Genomic DNA, 19,826 nt, shown 5'->3' on the forward strand with positions numbered 1-19,826 from the left:
CTCTGCAATGTGCTGGGTCCTCACGGGGACTTATTCCAGGCGAGTATGCTTATTGTGGACCAGTCTGACATTCTGACTGTATGCGAAATCACCGACATAGGTTCGTTCTTACGAGTAGCGCGAAGTACGTGCATGTTAACCAAAGAATATTGGCCCCGGGGTAAATATAAAGTAATGGTGATGATAGCACCAAGTATGAACAACCGAGTCAGCTGAGAACCATCTCGACCAAAAGTATCAACGGCGACTTTTCAATCAAGTCTACCTAAAATGCCACTGCGGCTTCTTTGTCTTCACGGCTGGGGGACCAGTGAGAAAGTAAGTCTACCTTCGTTCAAAAAAATACCATATGCCTAACGCTTCATCTAGATACTACGATCGCAACTAAGTATGAAAAACCCAGATTCATCCATAATCTGTTCTTTTATAAATAACCGCTATATCTATACAGGCGGTCTAATCGGAGATTTACAGCGTGACAACACGGCCACGTTCCACTTTCTCGAAGGCGAAATCGACTCTGAGCCCGGCCCAGGTATCGCAGGTTTCTATGAAGCCCCGTACTACAGCTACTACCGCTTCCCCCGGACCTTTTCAGATGCTGACACCGACGAAACCGACATCCTCGCCGCATACGAACAACTCGACGAAGCAATAACCCTGCACGGACCCTTCGACGGGGTTCTAGGATTCTCGCACGGCGGAACCCTGGCCGCGGGGTATCTTATCCATCATGCGAAAATGTCGCCGGGAAAGGCACCACCGTTTCGGTGTGCAATTTTTGTCAACTCATTGCCTCCATTCCGGATGCATCCTGGTCAGAGACCTGTGATCGAACAGGGTTTGGAGGGGTGGATTCGGGTTCCGGTGGTGAATATTGCTGGGGCGATGGATCCGTTGTTTGATTTTTCGTTGGCGCTGCATCGGATTTGCGATCAGCAGTGTTCGAGTTTTGTGGTGCATGGAAAGGGGCATGATGTACCTACTGATGTGAAGAATGTTGCTATTATGGCGGCTGCGATCCGGAAGCTTGCGGTTAAGATGTTGGGAGGTTGGTGAATGGGATGGATGGAGAGGAGAGGCATTGATTGCTGAGATTCTTAGGTAGGGACGGGACTGTTGTGTGGGCATTCTGGTGTATAGAGCAGACTGACCGCCATTATGGCATCTGATTCCCTGTATGACTCTTCATGTTGCAAGGACGGTGAATTTTACCCTAACACTGCTGGGATAGCTATAGTCAAATAAGCCGAAGAATCAAAGGCTAGGTCCTTTGCAAACATTAACATACCCTAATCGTAATCCCCCCTGAGTGTGGTTCTCCTATCTTACATCCTCTACGCACGTCCAACCCTTCAACGAAGAAAACATGAAGGAGTTCCCCATAATTCTGGAGACCACCGGGTCCGAGCTATTCGAGGAATGTATCACACAGTCAGACGCCGACGGTGGGCCCTCAGAAGGCCCACATGACGACCTTTCCATTCTCATGGAAGATGCATCTATGCCGATAGCCGTGATTGGGATGGGCTTTCGTGGGCCCGCCGATGCAACAGACACAAATAGGTTATGGCAGATGATGGTTGAAAAAAGAGAAGCATGGTCGCCGGTCCCGAAAGAGCGATGGAATAGTAAAGCATTCTACCACCCAGATCATGCGCGGCATGGCACGGTGGGTACTGGAAAGAATTTTTGAGTCAGAGCTTCTTCCTCTCTAATTTGTCACTTAGATCAATGTGGAAGGGGGCCACTTCATGACCGAGGATTTATCACTGTTCGACGCACCATTTTTTAACATGACCGGTGATGAAGCAGCAGTAAGGAGTTATTTCACACTCGAATTTATATATGAGAGAATTGACCGTGATAGGCGATGGATCCTCAACAAAGGTTGTTGTTGGAGGTCACATACGAGTGTCTAGAGAATGGTAAGAAGCTAAATCTGTCAAGCAATAAAAAAGAGTGGCCGATCCTGATTTGCTGAAGCTGGAATTCCATTGAATCGAGTAATGGGAACTCAAACATCATGTTTCGTGGGTTCATTCTGCACAGATTATACGGACCTTGTCCTCCGAGACCCCGAGTGCGTGCCTATGTACCAGTGCACAAATGCCGGACAATCGCGCGCGATGATGGCAAATCGAGTTTCATACTTCTTTGACCTGAAAGGTCCCAGCGTCACAGTGGATACAGCTTGCTCTGGTAGCTTGGTGGCACTACATCTCGCGTGTCAAAGTCTTCGGACAGAAGATGCATCGATGGCCATCGCAGCAGGGGTGAACCTGATTCTCAGTCATGAGTTCATGTCCACGATGAGCATGATGAGGTATGACCACCCAAACTGTACAAACTGTCTTTTACTAATGAATGCAGATTTCTCTCCCCAGAAGGACGCTGCCATACATTTGATGAGAAAGCCAATGGATATGCTCGCGGTGAGGCCATTGCCTGCCTTGTATTGAAACCACTAGCCAGCGCACTTCGTGACGGAGACACGATCCGAGCGGTAATTCGCGGAACAGGTTCAAATCAAGATGGTCGCACGCCTGGGATCACACTGCCAAGTGGAACTGCCCAAGAAGCGCTGATTCGAGACGTCTATGCTCGGGCAGGTCTTTGCCCGAGTGAAACGGAGGTTGTTGAGGCACATGGGACAGGTACACAAGCTGGTGATCCAGTCGAGATTGGTGCTATAGCCAGATCATTTGAGCTTGGAAGTGACCCTGACCGGGTATTACGGATCGGATCGATCAAAACGAATGTTGGTCATCTTGAGGGCGCGAGTGGGGTGGCTAGTGTTATCAAGGCTATCTTGATGCTAGAGAATCGGATTATTCTACCGAGTCGTAATTTTGAGACTTCAAATCCTCGAATCTCATTTGAGGAGTGGAATTTGAAAGTGAGTCAGTATATTTTTCTCTGGCCCATAATCTTGTAAATATTGACACACCTAGGTTCCACAAGCCCCAGAACCATGGAAGACGCCTGGATCGCATCGGGTGTCAGTCAATAGCTTTGGGTATGGTGGTACCAATGCTCATGTCATTGTGGAGGATGCGTTAAGCTATCTATCAGAACGGGGTCTACAGCGATGGTTTCAAAGCCTGTCTCACACAACACAAAGTGACCAGCTCGTGGACGGACAAGCGGAGTTCTCGAAGGCCCCGTGGCAAAGAGTTTTCATGATCTCTGGATTTGACGAGTCATCTTGTAAATCCCAGATTGCGACATTACGTGAATATCTCGAATCGAAGATGGACTTTGTCCACGACGACTTCTTGGATGACCTTGCCTTCACGCTCAACGAGCACCGATCGAGTTTCATGTGGAAGGCCGCGGTGATGGGCGCGTCCCTATCAGATCTACATGCCTCTCTATCAGATAGCCTCAGCATTCGATGCTCAGCTCAGAGACCCGCTGTAGCATTCGTTTTCACCGGACAAGGAGCTCAGTGGGCGGGGATGGGCAAGGAGCTACTTCACAGATATCCGGTGTTCTGGCAGTCAATATCCAGGATCGATAATTATCTAGCAGAGATAGGAGCCCCGTTTTACGTATCAGGTGAGGTTAATACTTTACCCCAAATACCGCATCATTTTCAGATGACTGACATCCTGAGCGGTCATTTAGAGGAACTTTCCAGAAGTGCAGACGACTCTCAGTTAAATCACCCACTCCTGAGCCAAACCATATGCTCAGCCTTACAGATCGCTCTCGTCGACCTGCTTGCAACCTGGAATGTATATCCTAGCTCAGTGACTGGACACTCCAGTGGTGAGATTGCCGCTGCATATGCCTGCGGCGCACTCGGCATGGAAGATGCCATGGCGGTGGCATATTTTCGAGGCGTTGCGGCCAGCCAACTTCTCATTTCTCCAACTGTAAAAGGAGCGATGATTGCGGTTGGGAGTTCAGATGAGGCTATTCAGACATACCTGAGCAGGTTAACCGCTGGCAAGGCCGTTGTGGCTTGCATCAACAGCCCGTCCAGTGTGACCGTATCTGGGGATGTGGCTGCAATTGAAGAATTGACAGAAATGTTGAAAGCACCAGCTGTGTTTTCCCGCCGTCTAGCGGTTGACGTTGCCTACCACTCCCATCACATGGAAATAGTCACCAACGAATATCTCAGCCGTATCGAGCATATATCGCCTCACCATGACAACGCACTCACACCGCACCTCAGTAAAGTCTCCATGTTCTCGTCCGTCACCGGAACCGAAGTTCAGATCAACGAGATGGGTCCTCAATACTGGATATCAAACCTCCTGGGGCAAGTAAAATTTTCTGAGGCTCTCAGAACTCTATGTTTCGAGACAGGTAGTCAACAAAGTATGGCGGGTCTGATAGTCCGAAGACGAGGAAAGAGACAAGGCGCTGCACAGAAACCCAGTGTGGATTGCCTACTGGAGATTGGTCCCCATTCCGCGCTTGCTGGCCCAATTAAGCAGATTCTACAAGATGACACTAAGCTTCGAACAGTGGACATCACTTACCTGAGCATACTTTCCAGAAAAAATAATGCTGTTTCTTCAGCTCTTCACGCAGTATCTACACTCGCAACGATGAGTTACCCGTTGGACCTCCGAGCAATAAACTTTCCAAAGGGTGTTGGGCCGGGAAATAAACCGCAGCTTCTTGTGGACATGCCATCCTACAGATGGAATCACACCAAATCTTACTGGGCGGAGCCACGGATGAGCAAAAATTATCGAAAGCGCGAGTATCCTCGTACAGATCTTCTTGGTGCGCCAGACAGCATGGCCTGTCCACTCGAACGTCGATGGAGAAACTACCTCCGAGTCTCCGAAGTACCCTGGCTTCAGGATCACAGGATTCAGTCAGACATAATCTTCCCGGGTGCCGGATATATCGCTATAGCTGTTGAAGCTATCATCCAGATAATCAAGGATTCTGATCATATTGAAGAACTTACCTTACAAGATATTCAGATACGCTCAGCGATGATCGTACCAGAAGCAGCAGGAGTTGAAGTCATGACTTCTCTTCGAGACTCTGATAAGGCTCTGATAGATGAAGAAGACCAACGGTATGAGTTTCATATATATTCGGTATCCAGTGATAACCGCTGGGTGGAACACTGTACAGGGGTGATTGGCACTCAGACCGATTCAAGTCTTATTGATGGTGAAATGTTTGTGGATCTCAATGGGCACGTAACGGCCCCTGCATCCAGCGACGCCAGCCATATTACGGTGGTTGACATCCCCCAGTTCTATGAAGAACTGCATGTGGCGGGTTTAGAGTATGGACCTTGTTTTTCAAACCTGAAAATTGTCCACGCAACTCAACAAGGACTTTGTTTCGCCGAAGTCACGATTCCAGATACAGGAAGTGTGATGCCGATGAATTTTGAGCACCCATCCCTGATTCACCCGTGTACTTTGGACAGCATATTCCACACCGTATTCGCCGCACTACCTGACATGATGGGCCTAGAGAACGGCCCGCTTATTCCAGTGTCGCTCGAGAAGATGCAGATTTCCAGTCAAATCCAGAGATCGGCGGGGGAGGTTCTCAGTATATGCACACACGTGCAGCCTGAACCGAAGAAAAATATTGTGGCCTCGATAACTGCCACAGATAATGTTAATAGTGTGAGCAGCACAAAACCAAAGCTCTCAATTCATGGACTTCGTTGTGCCCGCCTAGAACTTTCTTCGAGTCACGCTGAAAAAAAGGACAGTTTTGCAGTGGCTTATGGAATTGAGTGGCAGGCAGACCCATCTTTCATTTCCAGAGAGAATGCATCAATTCCGTTCCAACAGCAAGGTGTAGATCAAATCCAGGTGCCTGATTTGCGAGAAGAATATGAGAAGATGGCAGAGTGTGTTATAAAAGACACGATTGTGACATTATCCGAAAAGAGTGACAAGAAATTCGAGTCTCTGAACAGCAGATACCGCGATGATTTTACGTCAATCCTTGGGATGCATAACCAAGACAATCAAATCAACTCATACAACGGACAAATTGCCAAGGGGGAGGGGTTTCGGGGCGTTTCGGGAGATATGGAGGCTTTGCTTCGCGCTGTTTCTCGCCATCTATGTCCATTTCCACCAAGAGACCTAGAGACCTTCAGAGACGCCCAGGGTGAAATATGGGGCACATTCCGAAATGGCATTGCCAGGAATCCAGCATACTGCGCAGCAGCAAACTATGTTGGCTTGATTGGCAACAAGAAGCCCGACATCTCTGTTCTGGAAATCGGCGACGGAGGAAATCGACCCTACAACTTGTTTTTGAGAAGACTGATGCCACGTTGTGATGATGGCCAAAGCAGAACACCTCTCTGCAGCAGGTATATATATGGGTATAGAGATGACTATGGACTTGACCAAGCAAAAGAGGATCTTGCAGATTGGAAGGAGGTGGTGAGCTTTGAGAAGGTGGTTGACCTTTCCGAGCAGGAATTGGGCAAACAGGCTTACGATGTCATCATTGCCCCAAATGCCTTCTATTCATTGTATTCTGCCAGTGATGGACTTCTCAAAATCAGATCACTCCTGAAGCCATTCGGCTATCTGATCATACTAAATACCCTCCAAACAGAAAGAAGCCTTTTGGATACCGTTTTAGTGACCGCTTTCTACCATTGGCCGCATAGAAGGGTTGACTCCTTTGTTCACAATGAAAGAATAAGCGCAGAAATCCTCCGTGGAGCTGGGTTCAAAACAGAGTACATTATGGAAGGTGCTTTGATGGTTTGTCGTCCACATTGTGAAACAGACTCATTCGATAAGAAAATTTTGATTATTCGTGAAGACGATAACGAGCTATCAATAAATCTGTCGAAAGCTCTGATGGAACAATTGCCGGGCGAGTCGACTGCGTCGAATCCGATGGAAGCGCGCCCACAAGGCTGCATCTGCATTGTTCTTAGTGATTTGAATAGAAGCCTTTTCGAAGCCCCGGACAATAATCTACTAGAGAAATTGAAGGAGATCTTTTTGCAAAGTGAGGGTGTGCTCTGGGTGACCAGAGGAGGGACGATGCACGCTACGAATCCCCAGTGTGGACTTGCAATTGGGTTCGCAAGAACAGCTCGCTCAGAATCAGGAGTTCAGCCAATAATCACACTTGATCTAGATCCAAATTTATCAATAATGGATGAATCAAGGGTCAACATCATTATTGATCTGATGAAACCCCATTTCTTCCAAGGAGGACGACCGGAGCACGATGTGGAATACGCAGAGCGGGAAGGGATCGTTCTGATTCCTCGGGTGATAATTCAAGACGACTTGAATTGCGACATAATGGAAAGAAACAAAAAAATTAAATCGTTCCAACAGCCGTTTCATCAGCCAGGTATATGTCTATTTCTCCAATTGAACGATGTGGGGGAAAACGAAGTCCACTTCACGGCCAGCAACGAAGTCGCGGAAATTCCCGAGGGTCATGTCGGCATCAAAGTTTTCGCTTTTGCCATAAGTGAATTCGACATAGAAGCTGATAAAAACATGGACGCTATCTTTAGCGCCGTAGGATACGGATGTAGTGGGCAGGTCTGTGAGATTGGGTCAAATGTCCGTGGATTTTCAGTGGGAGATCGTGTGGCTTGCATTGGAACGGGAACAGCGCGAAACTGCTACTACGATCAGGCCTCGGCATTCCAGAAGATTGAAGAGAATGTCTCATATGAGCTTGCTGCATCCTTACCATTGGCATATACAGCGGCATACTACATCGTTAACGAGTTAGCCAGAATCAAGCGTGGGGGCACGGTCCTCATACATAATGCAGCAAGCTGGTACGGAAAAGCGTTAGCTGAAATATGCATGCTGAATGGATCAGAGATCTTTGCGATTGTATCGAACGAAGATTCGAAGAATGAAATCCTAGAGACATTCGCAATTGCATCATGGCAGGTCATAGTTGACGGAAAGGACAACATAGCACGGCGCCTTCTCGAACTCACCAATGGCAAGCCGCCCAGCACTGTCATAACGTCTGCTGATTCAAACACCAAAATATTCAAGACTTTATGCAAACTCACCGCGCCGTTCGGCCATTTAATTCATCTTCGAACTCGTCCACTGGAAAGTCATCAAGCGGTGGGCCTCTTCAGTTGGGACTTGAAGAACATTTCGTTCTCAACGTTTGACATCTTCAATTTTCAATACCAAACTATTGTTCCGATATATGAAATCTGGTCTAAAGTCATATCTCTCTTCAAGCAGCGAAAATTGCGTGGATCTTCCTCCTATTCTGTTCACAAGGTTACGAATGTCACCAATGCGATGAGTGCAGTTTCTTCAGCGAAATACGCCGTAATAACGGCAAATGCCGATGAGATTATTTCAGTAAGACTTTCCCTAAATACCGTTATCTGAATGATGACTGATTATCACAAGGCTACGACAGTGACTAGCTCGAAAGTTATTTTCGACGAAGAGGCATCGTACATCTTGGTGGGCGGCCTCGGAGGGATTGGACGTGAGATTGCTTCTTGGATGGTGGAGCATGGCGCCAAGTACTTGGTTCTTGTCAATCGCAGTGGCTTAGCCACGGACGCAGCTCAATCTACCATACGGCTGCTTCGTGAGCATGGTGCTGAAGTGGTTGTGCGTGGTTGCGACATATCCGATGAGCAGACTTTTAGTGAAATGTACATGGAAATTTCGCAAACCATGCCGCCCGTCAAGGGCGTCATTCAGGGTGCGATGATTCTGAAGGTGAGCTATTCATTAGCCAAATCATTCAGCAATATGTTTGTTCACATAAACAGGACGTTCATATTGAAAAAATGGCAGCGGAAGACTATAACACAGTCTTGCGTCCTAAATATGCTGGGACTTGGAACCTGCACAAATACTTGCCTGCCGATCTAGACTTCTTCGTGATGCTGTCATCTATCAGTGGCGTGATCGGAAACGCGACCCAATCTGCCTACGCGGCTGGCTCCGCATTCATGGACTCCTTTGCAGCATACCGGAACACACTAGGCTTGCCTGCAGTGTCGTTGGACCTTGGCACCATTACAAGTGTAGGTTATTTGGCAGATAATAAAGACCTAGCAGAGAAGATGGCGAAACAAGGATTCCAGAGCACGGACATGAAAACGCTTTTGTCGCTTGTTGGGACTGCAATCGCACAGCCACCCACGGGCACCCATTCGCAGATTGTGACCGGTCTTGGGGACTGGAAATCTGGAAAGTCCCTAGCCAATTTTGACGCGCCTCTCTTCTCTCACTTTAGAAGAAGGTTTCAAATCAATGAACCATATGAAGAGGGGATTGACTACATCGATACGGTACGCGAGAGTCTGAGGGCCGCAGAGACTCGGGATGAGGCTGTGCTGGCTGTCTTCGAGGCTTTGTCTGGCAAGATTGCTGCGCAACTCAGTATTCCAACAGATATAATCAGCCCAGGGAGCCCACTCTCAGAGTTTGGCATTGATTCAACCGACGCTGTCGAGTTGAGAAACTGGATATCCGAAAATATGGAGAGCACAGTACCTGTCCTTGAAATCCTCGCGAGCGGTTCAATGATCCAGCTAGCTGGGCACATTGTCAGCCGGTCACAGTTGCTGAATCGAAATGACGAGACATCATAGAGGAAATAATGCTTGGATATTATCTGAAACAAATTGGCGACCATTTGTACGAGAGGCAATTTATAGGCAAGAAATATAGCCTTGGCTTAACTAATGATGTCGGCTACACACGATACTTCGAACTAGACGAACAAGACTGTATAGAGGTTACTAAGATTAATATTCAGGAAAACGATGCACAAGAAGATATTAAAAGAGGTACTGAAAGAGGTATTGAAAGAGGTGTTGGAAAAGGTGTTGGAAGAAGATGTTGGAAGAGTTAAGCTGTCGCTTCCATTCTGTGAATTCCTAGTCATTTTCTAACGTACATAAAGATGCATCTACCAAGCAAACACTGTGCTTATCTCACGATGCAGTTCCAATAAGCAATGATTTCCAATTGTAAGACCCATTGACGAGAAACGAGTCAAAGCATAAGTTAAAGAAACGCATAGAGATGTAGGTCAGTAAGACAAACCTAATTCTCAGTCCAACACTCACTAGGCCGCTTCATCGTATTCCACTACCTTAGTATCTCAGATATGGAAAATATATAGCGAGGCTTCATCTGGGGATGGGAGGGAAGCCAAAAGCTAGTTGGGATTCGTGTTAGAACGACATCGATTACAAACCTCATGCAATCGCCCCTCAGGGTCGATGAACGAAACCCGATCGTCCTCGTGGCCTCCTTGGATGCAATATTGGATCGGATTTTCAAAGCAGTACATGCAGATGCCAGAATCCTCCAATCTGGTTGGCCTCGGAATCTCACAGGCTAAACAAATAAAGTATGGCGCTGTATAAGATCCATAGATCTCGGAAGAGTCTTCCTGTCCTCCCTTACAGCAATGGGACTCATTTTCGAGCCCATCGACTTCATCATTTGACGATGAAGACCCGGATAATGCCTCTCCAGAGATTTCACTCGAGACGTTATCAAGACCAGGAGGACTTTTGTCAAGCGTTCCCTGAAAGGAAGCCAAGTGATGAAGAATCTCGGGGTGAAATGATTTACCACCGTAGATCCCATCAGTCAAGGTACCATCAGTCGAACTTTCCTCGCTGGAGCTTTCATCGTTAGAGTTTTTATCACTAGAGCCGGCATCGATGGAGCCTTCAACACTGGCGCTCTCATCACCGGTGCTTTCAGCACTAGAACGGCCATATTGGGAAACTTCGGTGCCGGAAACTTGCGTACTCGGCTGGTACATCACCTGAATGGCAGGCTGGGGATAAAAGTCACTTGAAGTAATCCATTGTTGGCTTCTAACCAGGGGTATTGGTGAGCCATAACCCCACATCACAGGGTACATGGCTGGTTGGTTGGGAGTAGGTGCCAGAATCTGGAATCCTCCACGGGGTCTTTTGAGACCGTAGGTGCCAGGAGCTATACACCATATCAGTATTCAGAATTGTTAAGAAAGTTTGCCTCCACCTACCAGGGGCCATATGTGGAGCATGGCCAGGACCTGGATAGAACTGGTATGGTACCTGGCTTGGCGTTGGAACCTGCATACTCTCTGGACTCGTGGCGAAGTGCACAGTTTCGATATCCTTCCGTAACTGAGGGTCACCCGAGCCTTCAGTCTTCAATTTCTTGTTTGCTGCCCAGCGCTTGTGGCCCTGTCGAACCAAATTATTATTATTGCGCGATAGAAGAGATTTAATCGATATGTCTCACCTCATGGCCGTGAATTCGACAAGCCAAGCACCATTTTGTTGGCCGTTTCGCACTGGTTCTTGATACAAACTCCTCAACAGGTTTATCCTCGCGGCATCTGACGCAGGTCTGCATAAATGGATCCGAACCCGAGTCAGAGATCGAGTTCGGCTCCATGATGTACGCAAGAGAGTCGGAAAACCAGCTGGGAAGGACGGAATCGTAGGATTGTGAAAGAGGGGACCTTCTGGAGTCACACAAGTATAATCTTGGGACACTCACAGAATTGTCGCTTTGGAAGTCAGAGAGAGGAGATGGATAGATCGAATGGGATAGCCGAAGAAGCTCGGATGGTGGCTTCTCGACACAGAGGAGGGTCCTGGGAGTCACTTTTTCGAAGGAGGTTGATGCCCGGACTCATGAATACCAGTTAGCTCTGGAGATAGGAGAGATGGTGGTACAATCGCCAGAGTCAGGGGATCATAGAGTATCAGATTCCACGCGTGATAGCCGTGGAAATAGGCAAGCGGATATGGACAGCAAAATGCGCATATAATATCCTCAGGATTGGCAGTCAGAGTGATCGATCCTTCGAGAGAAGGTCTTCGGCATAGAGATGTGATGGGACAGCAGAAATGGAATCGCAGAAGAGCTGAAAAGTATCTTCAGCCCCAGAATTTCTGCGTTCTTGACACGACGGACGGTGCTCGGTTTGAGAAAGCAACCCTGTAGTGTGTGACTCTGCAAGGTATGCAAGAAGCACGAAGTCGATCAGACATCAGCAAAGGTTTGAGGTCACAAGATGAAGACCCGGAAGTGGAAGAGGGAAGGATTCCAGGAGAGAGTCAAGGGGCGCAACCACAAGAATCATAGTGCGCGGGGGCGCAGGTCAAGAAATAATATCGATGGGCCGGATTTTGAATCTCGCTATTTGGGTCGATTCCCAAATTCGTGCGATCAATGAGATGAATGAGAAAGAAGGATACGATAGCACCAGATGAACAGAATTAGCATGGTCATAGAGGATTTTGGTGTGCTGTTGTCCGATGGAGGATGTAGTTAGCAAGAGATTGTTTGGCAGGAAGGTGACAGAAAACGGCTGTTGACAGGGAGTATAGGACCATGAAAAAAGTGTTTTGGGCCTATTATGACAAGCTGTAGAATCAATTCACGATCACGAGAGATATCAAACACGAAGGGATGATTAGTCGTGCTAATTGCGGAGCGTAACAAAGCTTATTACTTCTTGAGTAAAGGGGTGTAGGGGTGTCCTGTAGGCGAATCAAGACTAGGCATAAATGAACATAGTATATACTATATAGCCGATAGCGTATATAATGTAGTATATAATGCAGCGCTACGCTCCGTAATTCTTGGTGTCCGTCTCCCCGGTGGGCGCCATTGGAAACCTTGTAGCTTTTGATACGTCCTATTGCTTTGTGGAAGATGGCCGATAGGACCAAGCATGGAGCAATGAAGGGTTCCCTTTCAGTGCTGTGGATGGTGCAGTCTCGAATATAGGAAGTTGATAATTGGAAATAGAGACAAATAGTAGTAGCTTTTAAAATATGCCTGACCAGCTGGTGTAGTCCGCAAGCCGCCTTAACTCCAAAAACATAAATCGTAAAACGTGAAATCATCACATCTCGCGAGCATGCTGGAAGCATATAAGACGAGCAATATCACTCCTTCTGCTCGCCTTTTCCAGCTCGGAAACAGCCAGCTCGAGATCACTCATATCCCATGTCTCATCTTCTGATAGCAATGGCTCGTCTGCGCCGGGAAGCAGTGGCATTGAATATAAAGTTGACGTATTCTGCAGCGCATCCAGCCGATGAAGAAGGTCCTGTTGCGCCAGTTTTTGCATTGAAGACGAAGCTAACACATGCCTCAGATCGGGCTCTGATGCTATCGCTTCTTTTTGCATCTTTTGTAAGGACAGTTCACATAGTCGATATGCAAGCTGATCCGAGTCAGGGGGCGGATTGTGGATTGCGACTTTCGGATTGTCCGCCTTGATCAGCATTGGACGAAGCTTTTGCGGTCGCTTACGAGGTAAATTCGGCGATATGTTTCTTGTGATAATTCTGGTGCACTGCATGATGAGGAGCACGCTTCCTGGTGTTTTGAGAAATGTTCTTAGTGACTTGGTGGTTGGGCAAAGGTTGACGATGCAGTCTTAATTATATTTGCTATCCCATGATTCTACTAAATAACCAACTTGACTCAGTACCCAAAAATCCAATCGAAGATCACCAGACATTGTAAATTATCATGCAATTCCTCAGTGTTTGTTGCTTGCTTGAGTGGTAAGACCCGGCTAATTTTCGTTGCGCGGCTCGCCACTTTAATCATGCCACCCGAACCCCGTAATGGCATCACTGTTGTCATGACATCAACAATTCTTGCCTTGAAGGCAGCAATAAGTGAGTCACTCAATTTATTATGAAGCTCGACCAATATTTCAAACTATGCATATTTTTGTTGGGAGTCAATGGTGAGTGCCTTCACTCTTATTTTGTCACGGTAGATGGTTTGAAGCCGGCATGCTGTTGATGCATCTCCAATCTACCTACTTTCTATCCTTCTCCTCTGAGTTGATCAGGCACACGCCTCGGCACAATAATCAGACAGACCAAAAGAGCAAATATAACAGAGCTCATGCCTGGGTTGGTGTAAAGGATGTATATAATTCTAGGAAGGCGAGGGCTAACAGGAGTCTTGAAATATCGAAGTGTCCTGGTTCTACGTCAACCTGTATCTTTGAAGTTGATTCCAGGTTGCACTATCGCATTGGCTTCTATATATATGATAATTATTTCTCTGGGCCTGGTCTCGTTCTGAAGAAGGCAAGTAATATCTGAGACATCCAGCCGGAGGCTCGGACTCGGGGTTAAGCCCGAAAGATTGGAGCGAGATCACCAAGGCTCCAGAGTCCAGACCTATCCGGTCCGACAGCAGTCTTGCAGGCAAAACAAAGGGAGATATAATAAACCCTGTAGATTATTGGACCCTCGGAAAGAATGTTCCCCCGAAGCACGACACCAAAAGGTCTAGCGCATGGCGCCCAGGCGGGAAAGGCGCCGATACTGCAGGAAGAAGCGAATCATTTGCATTCATTTGAGCTATGATTAGTTTCATATTTCCATCCTTGAAGGAGGGAATCCACTTTAGCAAGTGGATGCAGAAAGCCCCAAGAGTATCAGGTTCCTCCTTTTCCGATCACTATTCCGCTGACTCAGCGGCAAGCCAAATCCCGATCCCCCGATTGACTCGCATTCTCGGGTCTCGACCACTCAACTTGGCTGCTCGGACGCTTGGCAGCGCGAACGCCGCTGATGCAAACGGAACTTCTTATCAATCATTATTTTAGGGGTGGATGTGGAAGAACGGAAGAGCAATAGCTGGCTCACCTCAGCTTTCACAATGCAAGTGAAGCAAGCTCCAGGATATACCTTGTCGAGATCCTCAACAGGCCCCCACGAACTGCAGTACTGGGCAGGTTCCATCTGGGAGGTGATGAGTCAGCGGAACTTGACATCCTGAAGCTCTATTCCGATTATTCTCTTTAGATCTTCGGAGACCTCCACTTGATATTTGGTTCGTGGACAGAGATTTCGACCCCCATGGACGTGGGTCCACCTAATGCGCAAATGCTCGGCCTGATCACGGAGGTTCGGAGTAACATGTGTCATATTCAATGTTTTCCGTCATAAGCACAAATTGCGCGGCCATGAAGCAGTGACTCGGCCCTGTTTATCAGGGCTGTTCATTGGGCACGGAGGCTCGGCGAGGCCTATAGCCGTCTTTCTCAACGTCCGGACCCACTGCCTGCGATTGAGGCCGATATCCATCCGGGTATGGGCATTATAAAGATTTCGGGGCTGCCGCCTACGCGCAGCTCCTCTACCATCACGCGTCTCTCTTTGCCTTGTCTCTCCTTCCATCATGGAGGGATACAACCAACAATCATCGTCCCATCAGGGGTCGATAGATATCAAGGATGAAACAGAGAGTGCTGCCACTGTCCTTGGGGATGAAACTCCCCAAAAGAGCAGCCCTTCGCATAGTCAGCACAACGACTGGAGCTTGCTGAGGCAGGTTCAAGAGCAACATGAGCGAGGCCTGGCCTCCGGATTCAAACGTCAGGAACTTGGTGTCACCTGGCAAAATCTGAGTGTCGATGTCATCAGCGCCGACGCTGCTGTCAACGAAAATGTCTTGTCACAGTTCAACATCCCCCAGCATATTAAAGAATCGCGCAACACACCCCCATTGCGCACCATTCTGAACAAGAGTCATGGTTGTGTCAAGCCTGGTGAGATGCTTTTGGTTCTCGGACGCCCTGGCTCCGGTTGCAGCACGCTGTTGAAGATGCTCTCCAACCGCCGTGGAGGGTTCAAGTCCGTCGAAGGTGACGTCCGTTTTGGATCGATGACCCCTAAGGAGGCTAGCAATTATCGGGGTCAAATCGTTATGAATACCGAGGAGGAGCTTTTCTTCCCAACTTTGACCGTTGGACAAACAATGGATTTCGCGACTCGCCTCAAGGTTCCCTTCAACCTTCCAAACGGTATCGACTCTGCCGAAGCCTACCACGCCGAAGCAAAGAAGTTTTTGATGGAATCAATGGGGATCTCTCACACCGAAGATACCAAGGTCGGCAACGAGTACGTTCGTGGTGTCTCTGGCGGTGAACGCAAACGTGTTTCGATCATCGAATGCCTCGCCACCCGTGGATCCGTCTTTTGCTGGGATAACAGTACCCGTGGTCTAGATGCAAGCACTGCTCTGGAGTGGACGAAGGCAATCCGTGCCATGACCGATACCCTAGGTCTGTCCACCATCGTCACTCTGTACCAGGCTGGCAATGGTATCTATGACCTCTTCGACAAGGTGCTGGTTCTTGACGAGGGTGAGCAGGTCTACTACGGTCCTCGGTCCCAGGCTCGGCCATTCATGGAGGAAGTGGGCTTCGTTTGTCGCGAGGGTTCTAATGTTGCCGACTTCCTGACTGGTGTCACTGTACCTACTGAACGCCGCATCCGCGATGGATACGAAACCCGTTTCCCGCGAAACAAGGACGCTCTTCGTCAGGAATATGAGAAGTCCCCCATTCACACCGATATGCTCTCCGAGTACGACTATCCCGACTCTGATTCAGCACGCCAGCGCACACAGGACTTCAAGGATGGCGTCGCGTTTGAGACATCCAAGCAGCTGCCCAAGAGCAGTCCTCTAACCGTGAGCTTTACCGAACAAGTCAAGGCCTGCATTACCCGGCAATACCAGATCATCTGGGGTGACAAAGCGACCTTCATCATCAAACAAGTTGCCACCTTAATGCAAGCCCTCATTGCTGGTTCCCTCTTCTACAGTGCCCCAGACAACTCAGGTGGACTTTTCGTCAAATCCGGTGCTCTTTTCTTCTCCCTCCTGTATAACAGTTTGCTTGCCATGTCCGAAGTGACGGACTCATTCGAGGGTCGTCCTGTTTTGGTCAAGCATAAGGGCTTCGCCATGTTCCATCCTGCCGCTTTCTGCATTGCTCAAATTACTGCCGACATTCCTGTATTGCTATTCCAGGTCAGCATGTTCTCGCTGGTCGTGTACTTCATGGTTGGCTTGACAACATCAGCTGGAGCTTTCTTTACCTACTGGATCTTGGTGTTCGCTACTACTATGGTGAGTTGAGTTCTCCGTGGTTGCTTATAACATCTGCTAACACTTTACAGTGTATGACCGCCCTGTTCCGTGCTATTGGTGCTCTTTTCACAACATTCGATGGTGCTTCCAAAGTCTCCGGTTTCCTCATCTCTGCTCTGATCATGTATACCGGTTACATGATTCAAAAGCCCCAGATGCACCCTTGGTTTGGATGGATCTTCTGGATTGACCCCCTCGCCTACGGCTTTGAGGCTCTCCTATCGAACGAATTCCACAACAAGATTATCCCTTGCGTTGGCACCAACCTCATCCCTCAAGGCCCCGGCTACAACGACAGCGCACATCAGTCTTGTGCCGGTGTTGGTGGTGCCATCCAGGGTAACACTTATGTCACTGGTGACCAGTACCTCAGCTCGCTCTCCTACAGCCATGCTCACCTCTGGCGCAATTTCGGTATCAATTTGGCGTGGTGGGTGCTGTTCGTGGTTGTCACCATCATCGCCACTTCTAAGTGGAAGTCCCCCAGCGAAAGTGGAAGCTGCTTGGTGATTCCGCGCGAGCGACTGGAACAGCACAACCAGAATGCACCAGTCGACGAGGAGTCACAGGTTCCAGAGAAGTCCAAGAAGCCATCTGCCGGCGATGCCCGTGATGAGAACAATATTGATAACCAGCTGGTTCGCAATACCTCTGTGTTCACCTGGAAGAATCTAAGCTACACTGTGAAGACACCCACCGGCGATCGTCTGCTGTTGGATAATGTCTACGGCTGGGTGAAGCCGGGTATGCTGGGTGCTCTGATGGGTTCATCTGGTGCGGGCAAGACCACTTTGCTGGACGTTCTGGCTCAGCGAAAGACTGAGGGTACCATCAAGGGTTCGATCATGGTTGATGGTCGTCCTCTTCCTGTTTCCTTCCAACGTTCCGCCGGTTACTGCGAGCAGCTCGACGTCCTGGAACCTTTCGCCACTGTCCGCGAGTCTCTCGAGTTCTCCGCTCTGCTTCGTCAAAGCCGAGATGTGTCACGTGAGGAGAAGTTGAAGTACGTCGACACTATTATTGATCTGCTTGAGCTGCATGACCTTGCCGATACTCTCATCGGTCGTGTCGGTGCGGGATTGAGCGTAGAGCAGCGGAAACGTGTCACCATTGGTGTCGAGCTGGTTTCCAAGCCCAGTATCCTGATCTTCCTCGACGAGCCTACCTCTGGCCTTGATGGACAGTCCGCCTACAACACCGTTCGTTTCTTGAGAAAGCTTGCTGATGTCGGTCAAGCTGTGCTCGTTACCATTCACCAGCCCTCCGCCCAGCTGTTCGCCGAATTCGACACACTGCTTCTGCTCGCCAAGGGGGGCAAGACTGTGTACTTTGGTGATATCGGTGACAACGGCACCACTGTCAAGAACTATTTCGGCCGTTATGGCGCCCCCTGCCCGGCCAACACTAACCCAGCTGAGCACATGATTGACGTTGTCTCTGGTCACCTTAGCCAGGGTCGCGACTGGAACCAAGTCTGGCTGGAGTCGCCAGAGCACGAGAAAGCTACCAAAGAGCTTGAACAGATTATTGATACTGCCGCCGCCAGTCCTCCCGGTACTCACGACGATGGACAGGAGTTCGCAACTTCGATCTGGGAACAGACCAAGTTGGTGACCACCCGCATGAGCAAGGCCCTGTTCCGTAACACGGACTATGTCAACAACAAATTTGCTCTGCACATCGGTTCTGCCCTGTTCAACGGCTTTTCCTTCTGGATGATTGGCGATAGCGTCGGCGACCTGCAAATGCGTCTTTTCACCATTTTCAACTTCATCTTTGTCGCCCCCGGTGTGATCAACCAGCTGCAGCCGCTCTTCCTGGAGCGTCGTGCGATCTATGAGCAACGCGAGAAGAAATCCAAAATGTACTCGTGGTGGGCCTTTGTTACTGCTCTGGTTGCCTCTGAGATCCCCTACCTCTGCATCTGCGGTGTCCTCTACTTCGTCTGTTGGTATTGGACAATCGGTGCCGACACAGCTTCCAGCAAGTCTGGCGCAACCTTCTTCATGATGCTGCTCTACGAGTTCGTGTACACTGGTATCGGGCAATTTGTCGCCGCGTACGCGCCCAATGCCACCTTTGCCGCGTTGGTCAACCCCCTCATCATCGGAACCCTGGTCTCCTTCTGTGGTGTCCTCGTGCCGTACGCGCAAATCCAGGAATTCTGGCGCTACTGGATCTACTGGCTGAACCCTTTCAACTACCTGATGGGTGGTCTATTGGTTTTCAATGTATGGGACACCGATATCAACTGCAAAGAGAGCGAGTTTGCCATCTTTGACCCGCCCAACGGCACTACTTGCATCAACTACCTGAGAGACTATATGGAAACCATTGGCGCACGGATGAACCTGGTGAATCCCGATGCGACCGAAGCTTGCCGCGTGTGTGAGTACACTCACGGCAGCGACTACCTGTACAACCTCAACCTGAAGGAGTACTACTATGGGTGGCGGGATATTGGCATTGTGGCTATCTTTGCGATTAGCTCGTATGCCTTGGTCTATCTGCTGATGAAGCTGCGGACCAAGGCGTCGAAGAAGGCCGAGTAGATTGGATGGGATGGTCGTGTTGGAGAGATTGAAGATTCTAGAACATACATTTCATAGACTTTAGACTGGTTTACATTGGGAGATTAGCAATTGCATTTTCACTACAAGTTATTTTCTGATTTCAGTATCTTTTCAGTCTGACGAGGCACTGAGTGAGTTCGTCAGCTCGTCAGCTGGTTTGACTGTTTTACGGGAGAACCCTTGTCATTGTCGTGTCGGGGACCCGCTCTGGAATAGCTCCAGAAGCCCAGGACGAGCATAAGTGGGGGTCAATGCGAATTAATTCAATCTCCGATAAAGACCTGACGAGCTGTTCCGACCAATTGAGACTGAACAACTCAGTTATACT

The 19,826-nt window shown here is 48.8% G+C and overlaps 5 protein-coding genes across 5 annotated transcripts; 3 read left to right on the forward strand and 2 right to left on the reverse strand.

Annotated features, from left to right (window-relative positions):
* Nucleotides 1–270: 270 nt before the first annotated feature.
* Nucleotides 271–1,059, forward strand: N7458_008985 (putative DUF341 family oxidoreductase; the record flags this gene model as incomplete). The annotated part of the gene is made up of 3 exons (XM_056912367.1): nucleotides 271–318; nucleotides 370–388; nucleotides 452–1,059. 3 exons carry the CDS (start codon nucleotides 271–273, stop codon nucleotides 1,057–1,059), a joined length of 675 nt encoding a protein of 224 aa, XP_056761216.1.
* Nucleotides 1,060–1,369: 310 nt separating this feature from the next.
* Nucleotides 1,370–9,580, forward strand: N7458_008986 (putative polyketide synthase; the record flags this gene model as incomplete). Its single annotated transcript, XM_056912368.1, has 8 exons — nucleotides 1,370–1,672; nucleotides 1,731–1,817; nucleotides 1,871–1,928; nucleotides 1,987–2,326; nucleotides 2,374–2,899; nucleotides 2,955–8,327; nucleotides 8,379–8,672; nucleotides 8,729–9,580. The coding sequence occupies 8 exons, from the start codon at nucleotides 1,370–1,372 to the stop codon at nucleotides 9,578–9,580; spliced, it is 7,833 nt and encodes a 2,610-aa protein (XP_056761217.1).
* A 572-nt stretch (nucleotides 9,581–10,152) lies between these two features.
* On the reverse strand, nucleotides 10,153–11,074 carry N7458_008987 (uncharacterized protein; the record flags this gene model as incomplete). The annotated part of the gene is made up of 2 exons (XM_056912369.1): nucleotides 10,153–10,946; nucleotides 10,999–11,074. The coding sequence occupies 2 exons, from the start codon at nucleotides 11,072–11,074 to the stop codon at nucleotides 10,153–10,155; spliced, it is 870 nt and encodes a 289-aa protein (XP_056761218.1).
* Nucleotides 11,075–12,858: 1,784 nt separating this feature from the next.
* On the reverse strand, nucleotides 12,859–13,245 carry N7458_008988 (uncharacterized protein; the record flags this gene model as incomplete). Its single annotated transcript, XM_056912370.1, has 1 exon — nucleotides 12,859–13,245. The coding sequence occupies one exon, from the start codon at nucleotides 13,243–13,245 to the stop codon at nucleotides 12,859–12,861; it is 387 nt and encodes a 128-aa protein (XP_056761219.1).
* Nucleotides 13,246–15,167: 1,922 nt separating this feature from the next.
* N7458_008989 (putative ABC multidrug transporter) lies at nucleotides 15,168–19,477 on the forward strand (the record flags this gene model as incomplete). Its single annotated transcript, XM_056912371.1, has 2 exons — nucleotides 15,168–16,904; nucleotides 16,955–19,477. 2 exons carry the CDS (start codon nucleotides 15,168–15,170, stop codon nucleotides 19,475–19,477), a joined length of 4,260 nt encoding a protein of 1,419 aa, XP_056761220.1.
* Nucleotides 19,478–19,826: the final 349 nt, after the last annotated feature.

The sequence above is a fragment of the Penicillium daleae genome (assembly GCF_028827525.1).
Source record: "Penicillium daleae strain IBT 16125 chromosome Unknown utg000008l_segment0_segment0, whole genome shotgun sequence".
NCBI classification, from domain to species: Eukaryota; Fungi; Ascomycota; class Eurotiomycetes; order Eurotiales; family Aspergillaceae; genus Penicillium; species Penicillium daleae.